Raw genomic sequence first — 22,775 nt, forward strand, 5'->3', positions numbered from 1 at the left:
ATAATGTCACTCAAGACTTTAATTTACATATTTCAGCATTGAAGTTCAGTAATCAGTGAAACCCTCAAATACATGTTAAAGGTTATATGAATATGTGGTCTGACAATTATCATTTCTGTGTGAATTGTCCATCTTCTCTTCTAAATACCTCAGGTCCTTGTTATTTGCCTGTGCAGAGGGTGTGAGTAAGCACATGCGCCTAACATCACGTAGCTTTTTCTCCGCTACAGCCTTGCAAGGCGACACCTTTTCCCAATCAAGGAAGGACAACTATTCCTGTGGGTTCAAGAAGGACACTTCAACCAAACACTTCATGAGACATGTACGTCATGTAGAGAAAACCATCTTGGTCCCGGTGTGCACTATATACTTCCAGCATTGTCATTGATAAACTGGCCATTTGACGCTCATTGACCATTACACAAAGAGAGTAAGAGGGAAGGAGGGATAGTCTGCCCCTGTAAAGCAAAAAAAATCATTTTAGCACATATTTTTTATTTTTTTTTATTTTAGGGCTTAAAGTACCTAAAACTCTTACATGAAAACGATCCAATACCAAGGAATTAAGTTAAAGCTGGCCATTAGCTAATATTTATTTGAACGATTGATCAGAAGTGATGAATTTTATGGACGATTGTTTTTGCAGAGTTGATCAAGAGCTCATTAACTCAGAGATGCTTTAATTTATGATTTTTAGTCAATTTGATCAGTTTAGTCAGATTGAATGATTGCTTGAATGATCATATCCATATGCGTATGGCTGCAATAAGACACCTGACCTGGAATAAGTTAGTGAATCACAAAGTAGTACAGCAAGGATGTGGTTAATAGCCTAGGAGCTTGCACCTTTAGGCCTTGTTCACACCGAAAGCGTGTGCGTTCCAGAGCAGTAGCTGCTGGAACGCACTGCGATCGCTGAGAAACTTCCCTTTGCGTTTTGGGAAGGGGCGTGGCGGTGCATTGTATTCAATGGTCACGCGTTCAGTGTGAACAAGCCCTTAAAATGGACCGGTTGTCAAAAATCAATACACTTTAACAACGCTGGTAACATTATGCACAATAAAGCTGATTTTTTTTACATGTATCTAAAAGAACATGAAGACTAAAAAGCTACCCTCCCGGAGCTGCCACAAAATGGCTTCCATAATTCTCCTCTGACTGGTTTCTTTTAGGACCCATTTACATTTGTGCAGTACATTAATGTGCGTCATGTGTGATAATGTGCAGTGCTTTACAAGAGAACTAAAGCCAAACTTGTTTTGGCTTTGGCACTCTTTTGGGTCACAAATTTACTAATATACTTCTGTAACACAAACTTGGCAAATAGCGGGCTACTGTCCGTTATATACAGACAGTGCAGAGCCGTGCTGCTGACAGGAAGCATCTTGATTATATTGTCAGGATCTACCCTGCTGCCTGACTGACAGCTGGTCCTGCCCCTCTAGAGCCAGCTGTGCCCACCACCTCCCCTGCCTGTCCCTTCAATGAACGCAGCAGGAACAAAGAGGGAAGAATCCCTATGGGGAGCAGTGACTAGTAGTCACTGCTCCCTGCAGAGCAAAAACCGTGAGCTGAGCAATCAGCGGTCAAACAATCGCTCAGCTCTCAATCTATGGAGCCAGGGTGTGACAGCTGCATTGTCCCACACCAGTTCTAATTGGGAAGAGTACATTTTATTCTCCCAATACTTTTCATTTAAGGCAGTTCATTCATTTTTATACCCCAGTGTGTAAACCTTTTTTTGGCTTTAGTTTGCTTTTGAGTCACAGGAGACCTAATGTACTCCTTTGACTTGAACTCAACAACAGCGGGGTACTACCCGCTATACGCTGACAGCGCAGAGCCGTGCTGGAGGCAGGAAGGATCCCGACAATATTGTCAGGATTCACGCCACAGCCTGATTGACGGCTGGCTCTGCCTCTCTAAGCCCTCGTTCACACCTGAACGTTTTGTAGCGCGTTCTACGATCGACGAACGCTCTACAAAACGCTCAAAAATCTAAATCCCATTGTATTCAATGGTCTCGTTCCCACCTTGGCGTATTTCCGCCCGTCCCTAACGCGCTACAAAACGGCCCACGCCTGAAAAGGTACAGGTACTACTTTGGGCTGTTTTGTTGCGGATACAGCCAAGTAGCCTTCGGAAATGCGCGACGGTCGCGCGACTTTTTTACAGCGAATCGCGGTAAAAAAACACGCATATGCAATACGCCTAGGTGTGAACGAGACCTAAATCTAGTGCCAGGTGTGCTCCAGTGAGCACTGGAGGATTAGGGAGAGCTGATGAGGGGGAATCTTGGCAGGGTGGAATGCCTGACAGTCACCTTTCACTGCAGAGAGAAGACCATGAGGTGACCATTCAGTTCTCGAGCTATAAAGCCGGCATGTGACCACTGCAGTGTCCCACGCTGACTCAAACTATTGGGAAGAGTATACTTTACTCTCCCAATAGTTCACTTTTAATACTAAACTTATTTACATAAAGTGTGCTCTATTCAAAACAAATATGGCAGCATCATGGCATGTCTGATTACAGGCAAGCTGTTCAGACACAAGGACAAGTAAATAAAAAAAAAAAAAAATTCAGTTCTACTTATTAATGTGTCATTTATACGCATACAAATCAGTGGTCACTGCACTTGCATCTATATACTTGTATTCTGCTTCTGCTCACCTGATCATATTGACAAACTGTCCCATGGTGATTTCCGGGGGAACTAGAAATTTTATTTTCTGAAGCTGCGGCAACTTTTTTTCATGGCTACTTCTTTCCACGATAACCTGTAACAGAGAAAGATTTTTTACAAACCACTCTGAACATGTGCTGGTCAATATCTTCCCTGGGTTCCCTCACATGCAACTGGACACTTAACCTATTATTCACTAAAAAGCGGAAGAATTTAGTCGAAGGTTCGGTTAATCCTTCGGCTTGCTTCGCCTGGTATGATTTGAAAGGGTTACCTTTCAAATCATACCAGACCGTTTAGATTTGGTAGGAATGTCAGTGGAGACCCCCAATGTAACGTGACGTCACGGGACTCGCTCTGTCAGTTTGTTTTCATGCCATTTGAGGACAATGAGCTGTCATGTCATGAAAACAAATGGGTGTTGTGATTTTGTTTACTTTTTTCTGTACTTTGGTGAATAAGTAGTAACAACTACCCCTTACTCATTCAAAAAAGGGGGGGCAGCTGGGTTCCCTCTTCATGAAAGGGGGTACCCATATGTAGATGACACCCTCCGCCAACCCCCACAACCACTGGGCCAGGGTTCTGGGGAAGGGGCTCTTGTCTTCATCGGCATGGGGACAAGGTACTTTTCCAGGTGGTCTCCCTTGGCAAAGCGCCCTCCCAATGCCAAGCTCAGATTAAGATTTTGGTATGTGATTTTAGGGGGGACCCTACTCTTTAGGGGGCATTGGGGTCCCCCGTAAAATACCTAGCAAACCTAAAGTGTCTGGTGTGAATTTGTAGGGGAATCCCATGTTTTGTTTACATCGGAGGTCCCCCCTAACATTCCTATTAGACCCTCTGAGGTAGTGAACAGAATGATGAGCCGAATGCAGAGCCGAGCATTCGGCTATTCACTCTCTGCTGTTCAACCCTTTTTAAATTATAGGGGTGAACAGCAGGGAATGAACTGCTGAACGTTCGCCTCAGCTGATCCAAGATGTTGAATTGGCCTAACCGAAGAGAGGTGAAGCGGGCCAAATGCAGCCGATGTACGGCTAAAATTAGCCGCACAGGGCTGCAGTGAATAGCTGAAGAGGCTTCAGCTCACTTCACTTTGGTTCGGTTATTCATTTCGGAATTAGTGAATAACCTACTTTAGTATATACTGATTATGAACAAAACTTAAGTAGATTTCACCTTTACCTAGCAGTGGTATAATGTTTGAGGGGATACATGAATATGCTGAATTTAAAAAGCTAACACACCAGGATCCTTATTTAAATAAAAGTGTCAATTATTTGAAAATTACAATCACATGGCTGAAAAAAATGTCCATCACCGAGTAAAACTTTATGAATGGAACCTATTGTTTTAAACTAGAATGTCACACCAAGTGCTTTTGGGTGTTGAAAACATTAATGCATGCAAATTCAAGGATTTTCACCTCTAACTGTGAACTGTAAAGCAGGTCATACACCATTTTTGTTTGACACTAATAATTTAATACTTCTACTAATGTGGTCTAATAATCTAATCGAATAACGCACTCAAAACAAATATTGTTTTCGACTGTAGTGTTAAAAAAAAAAAAAAAGCCAAAAAGGAGTGGTATGGGAAATGTATCTTGAATTAGCAAAATGCTAACAGTGAATATGGTTTTTATTCATTCGTTTCATGCATTCATTCCAAAATCAAATGTTAAATTCAAACAAAATAATTTCAAAGAACATTCATCAAGTCTCTCAGGGACTTATTGAATGTTCTGATGAGATTTTTTGAATGAACGTTTGTACTAAAATCTACTAGTGTATGGGCAGTTTTAGTCTTGCCAAAGTCTGGCAAACAATTAGTTGGAAGTGTTGATGAGCGTTTTCAATGCCCAAGATCACAGAAGCAGTAACAAAAAAACTAGGTAAATTTTCTGACAGTCTTTCTCTACTATAACACAAGTTCTTATTCCTACAGCTGACAAAACTCTTTTATAAAGCCTCTAACTCACTTACTCAAGACTCCAGAATTACTTCAGATTCATTGATTGCACATATTGGAAAAGGAGCCGGCAGCCTGACCCATTTAGCTTCTGAAGGTGAACTTGAAGCTGTTCACAAAAAATACTATCAACACATCTGATGTCATATATGCAGGATATAATACAGCTAGAGCCCAGATGGGCTTCATGCCATCGGGTGAAGCCAGAAACATAATTAAAGTTCCTATTCTGATTCCCAGTGCCCTTGCAATTTTCTCTTGACTGATACCAAAAAGGTGTTTGAGTTGACCGGTCTTTTATGTACCAGGTCCTACAATATGTAGGGCTAGGTAAAAACTCTAACCCCAAGTCATACGTTAAATCCAATAGGATGTTTTCCAAATATTCTATTATAACAAATGGCACCTGCCAAAGATACCTCCTCACCCCTCCACTGTTTGTTTTAACTCAAACCACAACAGGTCGATCCCAGAAATCGATGGACTTTATATCTGGGGAAACCAATATAAAATAGCCACCTAGGTAGTGATGTTTCCTGAAACATCACTTCCAATAATACGAAAGTCAGTCAAGACTTATCCAACTTCAAAATTAATCTTATAAACTCAGAGACACCTCCCTCTACCTCTATCCAAGCTAGAAAAATAAAACATATCTAACATTAGATGGACAGAGAACACTATAGAGTATCTGGGAACACAGATCTGATTATGGAAATTACAAACAATCCTTATGAAAATATTTTTTTTCTCCTCCAAGCTCTACCCAACTATATCACCAATAATTTCTTCTGCTGTACCCACTCCTCATCTACAAAAGTCTGGACAGGCAAGCCCCCTGAAGTTAAAATGGGACCCCCCCCCAAAAAAAAACACAAAAAAACACACACACACTAGGTCTACCCAATCTACACTGCTACTACTATCTGGCAAGTCACCGGCATCTCTCAGCTCCAACCTTGCCAGATGCCCAATTTATTGTGTAGCTCCAACAGAGCTTTGCTGCTAATGCCCCTTGTTCTGTGACCACCCCCTCTGCTGTGACTGAACACATCTTCTATGTTTATTTTCACTGGGAAGAGGAGACTAGTGTTAACACATCCATCTCCCTGCTTGCTGTCAATCAAAACTAATTAGCTATTGATCTCCTCTTGAGCACCTTGGTGGGAGAGCTGTTGACTATGCTAGCTCAGCATTCGTATCACTGATCAAAACAGAAGAAAGTGCTCCATGCACTATGTCTTTGAGGACCTGAAGATGTGTTTGGTGTTACTTCTTCATAAACCCCCAACCATTACTCTGCGCTCACCCCATCTGTAGAAAACCTGTTGAACCTATCCCCTTTATACCCCCTTCCTGTAGGTGGGCTATATATACACAAGGTAGAACATTTTCTCCTTTTGAAGGCAAACTCTCTCTCAATCCCTTCCTATCCCTTAAAACAGCAAACAGAACTCAGAAAGGCGTTTTGTCTGAAAAAGTTTATTAGTTCATACAACCGGTTTCGGCTCAATTTATGACCAAGTTGATGGAAGAAACAAAAGATCGATAGAGATGTCCAAATCTGACCAAAACCAATGCATTGATATACATTTTCTAACCTGTCTCTACCTCTAAATACTCTTGTAACTTGTATGAACAGATGGTTACCAATTCACATTGTTTTCTGACAAATATAAATAAAAAAAAGTTACTGATCATAGACAGCGCTTCAAACCAGTTCCTCAAAACATCCATCATCTTCCCAAACTCATCCAGTGCCAAGAGAAATAAATTGCAGATAGAAATAAAGGGGGGGGGGGGGCCACAAAAAAAAAAAGGAAATCTCTTTAAAGCAGGAGGTGTTAGAGGATATGTAGGTCACTGCTTTGCCATTGTTGGCATCAGTTTTCACATCAGTACTTTTGTGTTTTAGTTGGTTTCAAAGCTTTTAATAAACAAAAGGAACACAAATTCTTACCGGAATTTTGCAGGGAAATCTATTCTTTACTCTGTTTACCTCGTGGATTCGACTGTCTAGAAGAATCATAGATAAATACATGTCATGTTAACAAGCTTGAAGAAATTTTGACTCTAAAATAATTAATTATATTTTAACTGCAAAACATCAATAGGTAATCACACTTGTAGTGCACACGTATACAGTATATCACTGTGTAAAACTTACCCTGCACCAACTCAGGAGTGTTACAGAATTTTATAGAGTAGCTGAGAGATTATTAATGCCACAGTGGTATCCTGATGATATGTGTTTTGGTCATTCCTATTCTGTATGCTATTAACATGGCTACATACTGAGCAAATTTCGTCTACGTGATGAACCAGACAAAATTCGCTCAGTGGGTGGCCCTGCCTGCCGCCTCCTGCCTGACATCCTTTAAATAAAAAATCAAAGGAGCCGGATGAAAATTGTTGGCTGAACAGATGCAGATGTTCAGGTATTTTGATACAATTGATGGAGGTGCCCTCCGCACACCTTTCAGCAGTCCCGGCCAACAATCAAATAAATGGTGCTCGAAGTAACTTCACGGATGGCACCGTGCAAAACGGTATTTTGATAGCCGCAGCGCAGATTCCTCCATCCACATTCTGCTTAGCTTGGTTCGTGGAATCCGTTAGATTTTTTTTCTGTTCGGCCCAAACGATGAAAAAGGTATTAGTGTATGCCAAACTTTAGTGATTGCACTAACCTTGATCACAGGTACCAGATAACATCCTATGTATATGAATTTCTTTGGGTCAAAACTGGCTAGTTTGTTTTCATGTTTACTGATCTGTCTAAACAGAGTAAAAACAGTTTTTGTTGTCTAGACAGAGCATGATCAGAGTGCTGGGGATTTTTAAGCAAGCAAGGGAAAACTGAGAGGGTCTGATCACAAGAGCTGTAGGAAACATCTCTAGACATGTTTGACTGCCTGGATCCACAAGAAAAAAGCCTATTTAAACATCCACTTTGTGGTAATATGTGCTTTACTGCGTGAGTCACTACAATGCGCAGTAAAGGATAGACACCGGCACTCCAAAGCAGGTTCAGTACGTGTTTATTAACATACTAGTTGCATGTAGAACAACTAGTACGTTAATAAACACGCACTGAACTTGCTTTGGAGTGCCGGTGTCCATCCTTTACTGATATTTTGCCAGAAGCCACCCGCTGACACCTATTGCACGCACCCACCCTCCATTTTTGGAGCAGTGGCTCTGAGTGCGATGGGTACACTGACTGCAATGCACAGTAAAGCACATTACAATCTGTGGTGCCAATTATTTGTAATGGCAACCCAATTCAGTAAAGCAACTCACCTGCATTGCAGCATACTGCAACACATGGCAGTGTGTTACATTAGAATTAAAGGGCCATGTGTGATTATAAGCACTTCACGGTGTGTTGGCAGCACATTCATTTTGCATCAACAGACCACAAAAGATGTAAATGGGCCCAAAAAGGACAAATAAAGTGCATTTTCAATGTGTACATATTTTGTGTTACTGTTGCAGTAATTTGGATATAACAATCACATTTTATATACATTCTCTTCTTTGTTATTTTAATGAATATTAAAGAAAAATATTTATTCAAACTAACCCTTGCAGTGGGTTAAGCACTTGTTTGGGTCTAAAGATAAAAATAAAAGAGAAAACTACTCAACCACATCCTCGGTCTTGCCTGGCTGCTAGACCGGTTCCCACAGCCTCTTCTCCCTCGGGCTCCAGCAGAGGGACTTACCACAGTTGGAGCAGAGGGGGGAAAAAGTAACCAGTAACTTCTGCAGGAATGAGGATCAGGTTTGTATTTCTTCTTTATTTTTGCTCCTAGACTAAAAGGTGCAGTTAACCCTTGCAGTGTGGGTGTAACAACGTTCATTTTATTACATCCTGGTGTTCTTTAAGGATTGTTGATTATGTATTAGAGAAATTCTTTAAGTACTCGGTCTTCAAGCTTAATTGCAGTTTAAGAAAATTACCAAGTCAGAATGCTTTAAAACAGTTTGAGGGTTTTTTTCAAATCTTATGGTTTGTGTTTTCACCCATCCACAACAAAGTTCTGCACTCCATGAAGGCTACGGCTAAAGACCACTGTGCTCTATACCGCAGGGAGACACGCTTGTTGAATCATCCAAAATTTGATCCATACATGCACCTGCAAGCACCACCTGGCTTGACAAATTTTGATCTGAACATCAAAGGAGCCGGGTAGAAAATTCTCAGCCAAACAGTGACTTCAATCAATCTGACGCAGTCACTATTCGAGTGTCCTGACAGTTGAGGAAGCAGCAGCTGTCAGAATACAAAAGAAGATTTCTCCACTAACACGGTTTAGCATGGATGGGGGAATTTAGTGATTTCTCTAGTTTAGCCCATGAGGCTCAACAAGAGAAATCTTATTATGTATGGCTAGCAAGTACCTCTGGATTGTAATTTGCTACCTTTTGTGTTGTACTTGCCGTAAATCAAATCTTTGAAATAGAAAATACACTGCAGTGTGCCATTAAGCCCAGACAAACTCACTTCTTTTGAAACATGTTTGTTACCATCTATCTCTTAGTATCCATTTCATTTAGCCTGGGTTCACACCTGGGCGTTTTTCAGCGCTGATTGAAGCGCTGAAAAACGCTCAGCAAGTGAAATCCTATTGAGTGCTATGGGCATGGTTCCCACCTGGACAGATTGCGCTGAAAAACGCCTTACGCCCGAAATAGTACAGGAGCTTATTTGGGGCGTATTTCAGCGCGTGTCCATTGGTATTCCCGAGTGTGGCTCAGGGTTAACAAAGCGGTCCCCCCGAGCCACACTTGGGAATACAGCGTAGGTCTTACCTTGTCCGCGATCCCTGCTGTGTTCTCCGGCCGCTGCCGTCTTCCGTCCCTTGCGAGCGTCCACGTCGCAGGGGGGCGGAACCGGCGGGAAGCTTAAAAAGTTAAAACGAAAAAAAGGGGGAAAAAAAAAATCATACCGCTAGGGACGTTAAAAAACGAGCGTCGAACGCGCGTTTCAGTGAACAAAAAAACGTGTTTTGAAACATGCTGAAAAAACTAGCATAAAACGCCCTTTTTGGAACGCCCAGGTGTGAACCCAGCCTAAAGGCAAATTTGTATTTGCTATTATAAAATATACTTGATGTGATTCAATGAGCTTATTAAAAAATATGAAATACAATGAAGGGGTCAATCTTGGGGGCAATTTAGAATTTAGCTGCCCACATAGTGCAAATTGACCCTTTCATGACTGGAAGTTATTAAACACGTTTGGAGTGTCAGTAAGCCTCAGTTGACTTAACTATAATACTGTGGCTTATTTGTTACTTTGACAGTGGGGTCTTAGAACTAGGATGATGCACACATGGGCATTCCTAGCTCTTTGCTGCAACATTAAAGTGTATGTCAAGGAAAAAAACAGAACAAAACATATGCAGTGCATTCCTTACATGCATCTTTCCCTGTGTTTGAGTCCTTTAAAGACCTTGCAAGTACAACAAAAAATACCCAATACAGTGCCAGAAATTGATTCAGCTCATAAGCCCTGTTGTGGGCTGAAAACATACATCATTTTTGTGGACTGAGTGCTGCCAGTCATGCCCAGTTGCCTTTTGCTGACCAATATTCTCCTTTTCTCCTTCATCCTCTCTATTTCTCCTATTTTGGGTGCTCCTCACCGCCCTTATTGATCCCAGGTGCTCATTGAATTATTGGAATCTATCACTCACAACGCAGTGGCACAACCCCAAGTGATGTTAATAAACGCGCTCGGACAACATCACCATTAGAGAGCTTTGTACCTTTTAGGTTAATATCCACCAATTGATCCGTAGATCTCAGAAGTGTGCGTACACATCACGCAAATGTACTGCGACTGATGAGCCGGGGAGCTCCTCCACTTACCAGTGCCTCCTCCCCCCACCTTCTGCACTATCTCCCCAATGGGCCATGGGATTTTGCATTAAAATAGTAAAAAGAACCAAAGAATGCGTTTTGGAACTGAATAGGATCATGCACATGGAAGAATTGACCGCCCAACTATATGACAGATATCCCCAATTTGCAGCGATTTGGACGCCCTGGATTCTCCAAGCAGACACATGCCTAGCGTAACGCTCCCCACGCCCCTATTCCCGCCCTAGAGTATGGATCACCCCTTCCAATACCCATCAGGACATGGTACCTCCCAGGCAGGCTTCCCCCTACCCCACACCCCCCTCCACAACCTTATCTACACTCTTCCCCTCCCCCCCCCTCTTTCTCCTTTTTCTCCTTTTCTCCTTCATCCTCTCTATTTCTCCTATTTTGGGTGCTCCTCACCGCCCTTATTGATCTCAGGTGCTCATTGAATTATTGGAATTTCTCACCCACAACGCAGTGGCACAGCCCCAAGTGATGTTAATAAACGCGCTCGGACAACACCACCATTAGAGAGCTTTTTACCTTTTAGGTTAATATCCACCAATTGATCCGTAGATCTCAGAAGTGTGCATACACATCACGCAAATGTACTGCGACTGATGAGCCGGAGAGCTCATCCACTTACCAGTGCCTCCTCCCCCCACCTTCTGCACTATCTCCCCAATGGGCCATGGGACATTTCCCCTTTTGCACTGTAATGTACCTTATAGATTTTATTTTATTGGAAAAAAAAAACAAAACAAAAAAAAAAACATCTTGTTACATCATCATTGAATTATTGGACTCTATCACTCACAACGCAGTGGCACAACCCCAAGTGATGTTAATAAACGCGCTCGGACAACATCACCATTAGAGAGCTTTGTACCTTTTAGGTTAATAATATCCACCAATTGATCCGTAGATCTCAGAAGTGTGCGTACACATCACGCAAATGTACTGCGACTGATGAGTAGGGGAGCTCCTCCACTTACCAGTGCCTCCTCCCCCCACCTTCTGCACTATCTCCCCAATGGGCCATGGGACATTTCCCCCTTTTGCACTGTAATGTACCTTATAGATTTTATTTGATTGAAAAAAAAATTATCTTGTTATATCTGTGTTTTATATTTTTGCTACCTAACACCTTGTCCTTGTACTGTACAATCACATGTAACCACGCAAATGATGACAAGTGTTTTGTTTTGTTTAATAAACTTTTAATCTTTAAAAAAAAAAAAATAGTAAAAAGAAATCTCATCTCCATTAGAATTCTTTTACTATTTTAATTCAAAACACCTCGTGTTCACTTAACTGCACATGGTTCGTTTTATGAACCCAGCTGTCTTAATCTGCTGAAAAGCGAGTATAGCTATGACCTAAGCTTTGACAATGTATAGACTACAGTAACACTTTAATATTATTAAACTTCCAGAAATAAAATAGAATAAAGTCAATGTTAACAGCTTAAACACCATTACATACACTATCACATAGTGTGGATCTCCATACCTAGTCGTTTCCTTTGCTTGAAGGATGATAGGTTTAATTCCAGGCTGGTGCTGCTCCCAAGTGGGGACATTTTCACTGTGTGTGGCCCTCGGTCTCTCTTTGTTGCTCCCCATCCACAGCCATCATCCTCTTTTTATAAGTAGTGAGTAGCTGAAACCAGTTACATCTGGCACTAGCTCGCACCCTCCTCCTTGTTCCAGGAATTCCTGAATTGCCCCCCCACACCTCACACCCATAAGTAGACCTGACCTCAGCAGTACCATAGCTAGTGATTGATGTTCACTGTACAAGGTTTACTGAACATTCTGATCAGGAGACTGAAGGCCAGCAGACATAACACCTATATGTTAGAACTGGATGTTCTACAATTAAGTTATTTATAAGCCTTATAATATGTTCAGGAAGACCAGTCTCGAAAAAACACCTCTACAATAAATTTAGTGCGGCTTCACTATGTATGGTTTGTAGTTTTGTACCTTTCTTCCTATGCTGTGCTATTATTTAGAAAAAATAGAGCTAGAGATACACTGAGAGAAAGTGAGAGTTTAAAAAACAGCCTATTTTTTGTGTCAGTGTGAATAAAATAATTCCTACCATAAGTGTCAGTGGCATAAAATAAGCTCTATCGTTTGTGGTCCTCTGAGAGACTAAGCATTAAGAAGATGATTGGTGCCCCTCTGACAGACTGACACCAATGATGGGGCTTATTTTATCTCACTGACACCAATGATGGGGCTTATTTTATCTCACTGACACCAATGATGGGGCTTGTTTTATCTCACTGACACCAATGATGGGGCTTGTTTTATCTCACTGGCACCAATGATGCTGGCTTCCTAGCCAATCAAGAAGCCGGGAGGCAGATCATGACGTGCCGCCCGGCTTCCTGATTGTTGCTAAGCAGCCTGGCTTCCTGACCAATCAGGAAGCTTGACGGCACCTCATGACTCGCTGCCCGGCTTCCTAATTGATCAGGAAGCCAGGCAGCCTCTGAAGCCAATGTTCTTTCGCTAGAACAATGGCTTCACAGGCAATCAGGAAGCCAGACGACGGGTCATGATCCGCCGCCCAACTTCCTGATAATCGGGGCACTATGCACCGGTACTCGGTATTGGCGAATACCGGAAAAAAAATATCGGTACTTGACACCGAAAAAACGGTATCGGTGCTTCCCTTTTTTTTATCCCACTTGCAACAATGATGGAACTTAATATATCCCACTGACATTATGATAGGTCTTATTTTTCTACCAACTGTGTATTTTTCCTCGCATTGAAACCAATGATGGGGTATATTTTAATACTATAATAATCCCCATTATTTGTTATGACAATTAAATAAGCCCAATTGTTTGTATCAATGGAAAAAACACTTATTCTATTGTTGGTGTCAGTGAGAAGCAAATATACCCCAAATAGTTGGTGTCAGTTGGAGTGAAATACACACCAAATCATTGGTGTCAGTGAAGCAAAATATACAACAAATTGTTGGGGTAAGTTGGGCCAAAATCACCCGACACCTCAAATTGGTGTCAGTAAAAGCAAACTATACCTCAAATCAGTGTCAATGGGGGCAAGCTCAAGCATTGCTTACTTACTAATTACACACTTCCGCAATGCTATTCTGCCTGTGCTGGCCAGAACTCCACCTGCATAACAGTGCTATGCCCTGAATTGTTACAGGTATTTATACAAGCAAACTAGCTATTGCACCCACCTTCTGCTGCTTTCAATCACCAGAAGAGGACCCGATAGAAAACTTCAGGTCCCACTCTGCTGATTGACAGCAGCAGTGGGCGGGTGCATTAGCTAGTTTGCTATTGCAAAGTGCATCTAGCTATCTCATATTAGTTTCACCTTTTAAGTTGCATTAGTGAAATAAATGAACTTTTGCACAATATTCTAATTATTCGAGTTTCACCTGTAAATCCATTGAGTTCACCACTTGGTGGCATAGTAAACCATCCCGGGAGCATGTAACAGGTTCATAATCTGTAGCCTACTTTATTTCCTTTTGAAAACTGCATTATGAGGCCAGATTGCTCCCGACTCTCCTCTGATGCAAGAGGCCCCATATACAACAGATTTACCCAGGCATGAATATTTGACACTTACGCTAAATACCAATATGACATGGGAAAGAAAAGAAGTGATGGTAAGAGAACCTTACCTTTATTCAAGCAGATATCTTGGAGCTGGTATCCTTGAACATCGGGGATGGTCCATACATGTAATTTTTTAACTAATCAAATGCAACACTCACATATATTCACTCTCTCTCCTCGACAAGGCAATAGGAGAGTTCAATTCATACCACTGTGCTGAAAATATAAATATAAAGCCACCTACATACAGGTGAAACTCGAATAATTAGAATATCGTGCAAAAGTAATTGCAGTAAGTGCTGCAAAAGGGGCCCAAACCAAGTACTGAGTACATATGCATGCTTGTACTTTTCAGAGGTTCGATATTGTTCTATGTACAATCCTTGTTTTATTGATTGCATGTAATAATCTACTTTTTTGAGGTTGTGGATTTGGGTGGTTTTCATGAGCTGTAAGCCATAATCATCACAATTATGACAAATCACGGCTTGAACTATCTTGCTTTGCATGTAATGAGTCTATCTCATATATTAGTTTCACCTTTTAAGTTGCATTAGTGAAATAAATGAACTTTGCACGATATTCTAATTATTCGTGTTTCACCTGTATATACATACACACATACATGGCAGCAAATCAGCTTTAAGCTTTGATTTTGAAGGCCCCTTTCACACGGGTGGTCCAATCAGGTCCACCTGTCAGTTTTTCAGATGCCCCGGATGCCCAATGTAAGATTATTGGCAGCCGTGTGTAAACAGACATGCATTTAGCCCCGACTCCGGCCAAGTTCAGAAAACCAAACGGATCAGAGATCCATTTCCCCAGACCTTATCGTGCCGGATCGGGGTAATCTGATGTCTGTTTACACCAGTTCCTCATAGACTGACATGGGGTCCATTCACTGCAGACATGGATGTCACGGCAGTGATATCTGCTACGGTCACAGATCCTTTCCTTATCATCCCGTGTGAAAGAATCAACCCTAACTGGCCCAGCTGAAGATAGCAGCTGATTGGTTATTGTGCATTGGTTCCAAACTCAATTCCACTTCTTTGCATTGTTGCATGTTTGTGCTCCCCTGTAGATTCATTTGGCAGGTGGTTTCATATTTACTTTTAGGCAGTTAAAGTTAAGCTCCAGATTCAGTCTACTCCAGTTTTAGTAAATTGGCCGCATGATTTCCAAAGATGAAAGGCAGATTGCAGCAAACCTAAAGCTGGACATACACTGTTTAAGTCTTCCTGATTTGGCCAAAATTTTAGGAGTGTATGGCCCTGCTGGCACCCTCACTTCTACTAAAATCAATTTTTCAATCACCTTTTCGAAAGGAGCTGGAGTGAAGGTTGTTGGCTGAACAGTGACTGAAGTCAATCAGCTACAGTCACTGTTTAGGTATTCTGACAGCTGCGGGTGCCGGCTGTCAGAATACAGTAGCCCAGCCGGGAAGGCCCACCCTTGGACAGGGAAATCAAGCATGTTTTCTTGTTCAACCTGCGGGGTTGAGCGAGAAAAAACTTCAAGTGTATAACCAGCATAGAACTTTGAGGGGACTCAAATAAAGCAGATATACTCACCTGACACTCAGCCCTCGTTCACACCTGACCGTTTTGTAGAGCGTTCTATTTCCATTGGGATACAGCCAACTAGCCTTCGGGGTCGTGCGACTTTTTACCGCGAATCGCTGTAAAAAAACGCACGACAGACGCGCATATGCAATACGCCTAGGTGTAAACGAGGGCTAAGTCCCTCCAGGCTGCTAGACTGATCCACACAGGCTCTTCTCTGCTGGGCTCCAGCAGTCTAAGAAAGGCTGATTTCATCACATCTAATGCAGGTGACATTGACTCGCATTAAATGTGAGGACACCAAGGGATATTCCACAGCCGGAGTAGAGGGGGAGAGAAGCACTGACTGCCACAGGACCAAAGATCAGGTGAGCATATCTGCTTTATCTGAGCCCACTAGACAAATTGGGCACTTAATCCTTGCAGTAGGGGGGATTTGCTCCACTGCAAGGGTAAGTCTGAAATGTGGCCTGTGCAGACTTCTGGAACAAATAGTCAATTACACAAACAAGATCGCAGAGTTTTTCTTTAAAGGAGAACTATGGGGTCAGGGCTTTTCCCCATAGTTCTCCTTAGTGTAATGGGAGGACACAAACTAGCGTCCTCCTGTCATCCAAAGCTCAGTATACCGCAAGCTACACCTCGCGGTATACTGAGATGCCGCAGCTGAAGCGGTTCCCGACAATTATGCCTGGACCCGCCCAGCTGCGTGAGTGCCAGCTGGCTCTACCTACCTAGAGGCAGAGCCAGCTGTACCCGCCCCTCCCCTGTCCGTTCCGCCAGTCAGCGCTGGAGGAACGGAGCGGGGAGGGGGTATCCAGCCCCTCCCCTGTCACAGCAGAGAGCCGTGACAGGATCGAGAAGTGAGCGAACGCCACTATGTGTTCGCTCACTTCCCGATCTACTGAGCCGACCTGTGACAGTCTCATTGTCACAGGTCGGCTAGAACTATGAGGTGAGTGAAAAGCACTCACCTCATAGTTCTCCTTTAAGTGTTATCACAGCCTGATGAGTCAGACTTTCCCCACCTCTCAACCAATTTTATTCTTTCTGTCTTTCTTCCTCAATTCATTGTGGATTTTGTGGACTTCCTAGTTTAGATAAGCAGCTTATCACACAGCTATGTCATCAAACTATTGTCAGCTCAGAATAACAGAAACTGATGACAACTACTGAACCCGACTGTAATGCTGTGCATTGAACTTCATTCACACCTCACACATGACACTCATTTTGTGAACATTGACACATTTAAACTGATACAATCATTATGAGGAAACTGCCTAAAAGTAAACATGAAACCACCTGCCAAATGAATCTACAGGGAAGCACAAACATGCAACAATGCAAAGAAGTGGAATTGAATTTGTAACAAATCAGCCCTAACACATTGAACAATAAATGTTTATACATTTAAATATTATTGTATTTAACAAGTAATTATCTATAGTGCCACAGAAAGGGATATGGAGGAAGCAGGGGGTCCAGCATTACAGCATTATGAATATCTAATATAGACGAGTAACTAGAACCTTCAGGGCCACGGTGCAAGAAGCTATGAAGGGCCCCCCCAACCCCCCACCACCATGTCATTGCGTGGTTAACAGGAAGGCTGCCGAGGTCCCCAGCAAGTGCGGGACCTCAGGCAGCCGCTTCAGTTTAAAAATTTAGTGCCGGTGTTCTGTCAAGAACGCTGACCCAGTATCTGCACTTGCGCACAGACGGGATTAATGAGGAAACCGGCATTTATTTACAAAGTATTAGTTTGTAATGGTTAATTGTGACCGGTAATAATATGCCATCCATGGCATATACAGCAATGCAGAATACTACCAGCTATGCAGGACTACAAGTCCCAGCAATACCTTATAATAAAAATCAGCAATGTAGAAATATCAGTGGGAGGGGGTCGTACACAGACATTGAAGAAGAAAGAAGATGCAACGTTGATGTAATAGTCATAACAGGACCCACATTCTAGATGGAGAAAAGTCAGAAAATCACGAAGGCCAGAGCGGGTTTCTGTACCGGGAGAATGCTGCCGCTGTCACGGAGAGAGGGGAGCTAGAAGGGGCGCCACATTGTCACGCTGGAGAGAACTAGAAGAGGCGCCGCTGGTTGTCCTGGTAACAGGACGCTATACCTCTCCAGCGTCGGTCTCCTCTTCTGCCCATTGCCAGTTCGTCCCGCCCCCCTAGCACATGCGCCGTGTGGGCATAGGGATCCTAAGGCTTCTCGCTGGCCTGACGTGATTACAGCAGGGCTCCCGAACATCGGCGCACACACGCCACCAAGTTGGTCTCTAAGCAACCGCCCATGCCCACTAATGCTGCGGGCAGCTTGAGGGATCTGCGGGCTCTCTTCTTTCTCTCTGGGCCCCCCCAACTGGCGGAATTCCAGGGCCCGGTCATGATTGCGACTGCTGCGACCCTGGTCGTTCCGCCAGTGGTCTAATAGGTGTATGCTCACTGTTAGATGAGCTTTTCTGGATCCTTTTGATACCTCTACATCATAACAAGTAACATTCCTTGCATTCCTCTTGACAACAGTGGTAGCACCCTGGTTTTGCTGTTTATAATTGCTTGGTCCACTAACGTCTTACACATAAAGATTTAATTATGCTCATAGATTAACATTATATTCATATACAGTATATCCAGGTAGACTGATGTTGTGATCTTCTCTTTAAAGGCTAAGTTTACCTTTGTGACATGATACATCGATATTTAGAGTATAACGTGACACATGGTCACATGCTCCAACCCCCCTTTACCTGAACTGCGGGGTTCTTCTTCTGTATACAAGTGAATTCGGCCGCATCATTCGGCCACGTCATTCATTCATTCACAGATCCATTCATAGTGAATAAAAATGTTACAAGTCCCATCTGCCACTGCAGCAGAGGGACTGGCAGATCTCGATGGAGCACATGTGCAGAGATGTAGACTATATATTACTTCCTCCAGCCTGGTAACTGAAGGTCCAGACCTTGGACGTAGACCATTTATACTTTCTCGAACCCAGTAACTGAAGGTCCATACCTTAGACATAGACCATTGATTACTTCCTCCAACCCAGTAACTGAAGGTCCATACCTTGGTGTCAACCAAGGCCTAGGTGAATAGTCTGCTGGAGCCAGTGAATTGTACCTGGGATTCAGTGATTGTGATTGCAATGCTTTGCAGGCTACAATGCAAAAAACTTGTAAATGCACATTTGTTCATTGTTGGTGCATTTATTATTTTTTGGAAAAGGTGGACTTTGCCTTTAACCATAATATGTGTCATTTTACACAGCCCACAGAGAATAGTGCACTACAATAATGACAGCAATCAAGATTTCATTTATACCAACCGAGAACAAGCAAGTAAAGTCACAGTGACATCAGAACTCCTAATCCTGCTTGTTCCTGGTCTGTGAAATTGTTGTATCCGCACAAAAACTAGACAACTAGCATTTAGCAGTACACGTTTCCTTGAAGTAATTCAGAAACAGCATGAGTGAACTTAGCTAGGGATATTATATAGATATAAAATACACAGAAATGTATGCCTATCTACAAAAGTGCAAGGAGCAGTTCTTTCCTGTGCTATTTTTGAAAGATACAGTAGCACAATGAATTCATAAAGTAGAATGAGGAAGTGCAGAGAGATATAGGCTAAGACATCTCAACCCGTTGTCTGAACAAGCCCAAACATGTATTGTGTCAATGTCCATAAATTCCTACGTGAAGAAACGAATGATATGAATAACTGAGGAAGAGTTCCCAGAATGTCACCACTACCGACCAGCTGTTTTGATGTAAAAAAAAAAACCCAGCAGGGAATGATGTGTCAGCATGGACATTTTAATTAAATTAGAGCTCAGAATTCCAGCATATTGTATTTTTTTTACCAAGGATCTACAGGTACATACACTTTCCCACAATTGTGTTACTAAAACACTTTGTTAAAATCATTTTTGCACGCCTGAGTTTGGATTTGTTGACCCTGACCTCATTAGTGATTTGTCAAGCATTACTTTCTGTAGGGCAGTACCATTTTTTGGGAAAATCGCCCTATGCAAACCAACCCCTCCCCCCACCACCACAATGTCCCCCGTAATGTCTTGCTAGGTGGGGGTTGGCAGTGTGACGTCTTGCCAGACAGGGGGTTGTCGTAGCAGGCGTATTCCTGCAGTTGTCTGGGGAATGTTGGAAACTATGTGCAGGCATAACTATTACAAATATGAATTGCTAATTTACTTGTTAATAAAATAAAACTTGTTTATGAAGCTAGTCCTGTTTTATACTTTTATATTAGCTTCCATACTGACCTCGCCAGAATCAATTATAGCTTATTCCTTTTGCTCATACAGCTACCTTTAGCGCTTTGTTTCTTTTGATCATACTAGGTTCCACCTTTTTCAGAGCAGCTTGGGGTATAACTATTCACATTTATTCACATGTATTCACATTTATTCTTATTTTATTAATTTAATTTATTACTAAATTTTATTTTTCCAGAAGCGCAGATTTATTTGTTCACAATAAAATAAAATCACTATAAACAAATGAATAAGCATTCCTAGCACGCAGCACTACATGTGCAGGCTGGGATGTCCAAACCAAGAGGGATGTATTCATTCTGAATTACATTTTCAGCAATGAACTTGAGATGTTTATAATACGGAAAGTTTTATTGTTATATAAAGGTATATGTGTGAAGTTATCTTGAAAATATTAGGTTGCTGAAATATGACATATTAGGACATTGCTTATAGCACAAAGAAGGTAAAATAGAGGTTCAGCAACATATTGGGACTTATTCAATATTGGTGAATGGAGTAAAGTACCAAATTCAAAGAACAGTAACCCACAGCAACGAATAAAATGTCCTAATTACTGAAGACAAATTAGTATAAGATGGCTCCTGATTGGACAGTATGGGTACTACATTTTAGACTTACAAGCTTAATTGTCAAACTGTATCAATAGCCCAAACTTTCTATTAGTTTTGGATAGAGTGGTGAAGGATTAGAAGCGCTGTCTGGTTTTACTGCTGTCCAGGTCCCCTAACAGCACAATAGCAAACTGGCTGAAATAGTTCAACCCATAGAACTGTTGTAACCCTAAGGGCCTGTTCACATGAGTTTCAGGTCCTGATCAGGTCCGGATCTGCAGACGCGGTGCTACTGATGCAGTGCGTTTTGGCCGCGTTTTTGATGCGTTCCAGTTATGTCTGTGGCTGTCAGAGCCTTGCAATGCCTCATGGGACTTGTAGTGCCAAGGCTCGCCACCACTGATATAGGTTATTGCTGGCTACAGATATGAGACGATGGTTGCCTGATCCAGCCATTTGGGAGGGACTGGCCCAAACATATCCATGGCAGCAGGAGCTGAACAACTACTTTTGAAGGGAAAAATTGATTGGACAGATTTTAAAACCTTGACTGTTTGATATTCATTCGCCTATAAACTTGATTGGTAATAAGTGATATTTGCATATGTTCTCTCCTCCATGCTCCTTTCACTTAAAAATGTGAGACATCTAAACATCATTGGGGGGAATTTATCAATACTGGAGCAGAAAAAATGTAGATGACAACCAATCAGCTTCTCTCTTCAGTTTGTTCAGTTAAGGTTTGAAAATGAAAGAGAAAAGCTGATTGGTTGCCATGCACTGCTGCTCCAGATTTTGTCTGCTCCAGTTTTGATAAATTCCCTTCATTGTATGTTTATTACCAGTTTATGGGAAGGGGTGTTTGCTAGCATGCAAAAAGGCCTTTTTGCTGTATTCTCCTTCTTGGGTATGTTGACCTTTTCTGCTACACTGTTTTAAAACTTAAAGTGACATTAAACCCTCAGATTTTTTAACATAAAACAATACTGTAATGTGCGCCTTACTGTAATCCCTGGTAGTTTCCCTTCTCTTTGCTGCTCTTCCTTTTAAATCTGTATCTGTTCTCATGCTGGGCAGAACTTCTGTTTTGCAGCAGACTGCCTTGTCTCAGGAATGGATACATGGTTTCTGTGTATACGTTTGTATAGGCTTGTAACCTGAGCCAGCACTACAGGAAGAGGCCCTGAGCTGAAAGGGAAGTTCTCCCCAAGCATGAGAAGACATGAGGATTTAAAAGGAAGAGCAGCAAAGAGAAGGGAAACAACCATGGATTACAGTAAGGCACACATTACAGTATTGGTTTATGTTAAAAAATCTGAGGGTTTAATGTCACTTTAAGCCTTAGGAGCTCTGGTCCCAAGCCAAAGTACCAGGGCACAAGGACACCCAAAAACATGTACAACAGGGTTTTAGCATGTATGGAATATTAAACGATCTTTTATCGTTCACTCTTTGGGACATAAATATTAATGTGACATCACAGTTGATTTAAAGTTCTACATTCTGAATAAATAAAGGACTGTGTTGTCACAGTTAGTATTGTAATAATAGCCACTTTTGTGATCTTACAATGAATATATGATGATATAATAAGTATTGGGATGTCATTAGCATTGTGTCATTTATTCAGTATTATGATGGTATTGTGATATCACATATGTACTATAATGTCAGAGTCTGGGTTTTACTAGGAGAGCCTGCACCGCACCCAATCAGGAGATAGCTCTTCTGACTGGTGCCAGACGAAACATGGCTTGACATTAAAGCGATGCATCACTATGCCTAAATTGATCTCCACGTGCTACCAGAGTCTTCCCTGCGTTCCCCTCTCCTTCGTGCCTTCAGTGTCTCTGCTCTCTCCAAAGCCACTCTTTGCTTTCCTTCCTACTTGTATCCACAAGTACCTCTGTCCCTTGTGTGCTCCAGTGCCTCCTGTGCTTGCCTGTTTTCTGTGTGCCCTTGCGTCAATGCTTGCACACAAGATTGACACAATATTCACCCAAGATTCACACATTTTTTTAAAAAGAAGTCTAGTTAGAATGAAAGCACCAATTAATGCAAAGGACTCCCGGGTCTAGAAACACCACTTTTCATCTGATGTATACAAGTTTCATATACAATTCTGACATTTTCCACTCAGTAATGTTTAAAATGTAGTGACAAAGCCATTAATCTCAT

The 22,775-nt window shown here is 42.0% G+C and overlaps 1 protein-coding gene across 1 annotated transcript; it reads right to left on the reverse strand.

Annotated features, from left to right (window-relative positions):
- Window positions 1-261: 261 nt before the first annotated feature.
- On the reverse strand, window positions 262-12,132 carry LOC108794273 (microtubule-associated proteins 1A/1B light chain 3A-like). The gene is made up of 4 exons (XM_018565286.1): window positions 12,049-12,132; window positions 6,621-6,676; window positions 2,674-2,780; window positions 262-458 (listed from the first exon to the last, which is right to left on the reverse strand). The coding sequence occupies exons 1-4, from the start codon at window positions 12,116-12,118 to the stop codon at window positions 299-301; spliced, it is 393 nt and encodes a 130-aa protein (XP_018420788.1). The 5' UTR covers window positions 12,119-12,132; the 3' UTR covers window positions 262-298.
- Between the last annotated feature and the right edge of the window lie 10,643 nt (window positions 12,133-22,775).

The sequence above is a fragment of the Nanorana parkeri genome, unplaced genomic scaffold (assembly GCF_000935625.1).
Source record: "Nanorana parkeri isolate BGI_ZX_2015 unplaced genomic scaffold, ASM93562v1 scaffold25, whole genome shotgun sequence".
NCBI classification, from domain to species: domain Eukaryota; kingdom Metazoa; phylum Chordata; class Amphibia; order Anura; family Dicroglossidae; genus Nanorana; species Nanorana parkeri.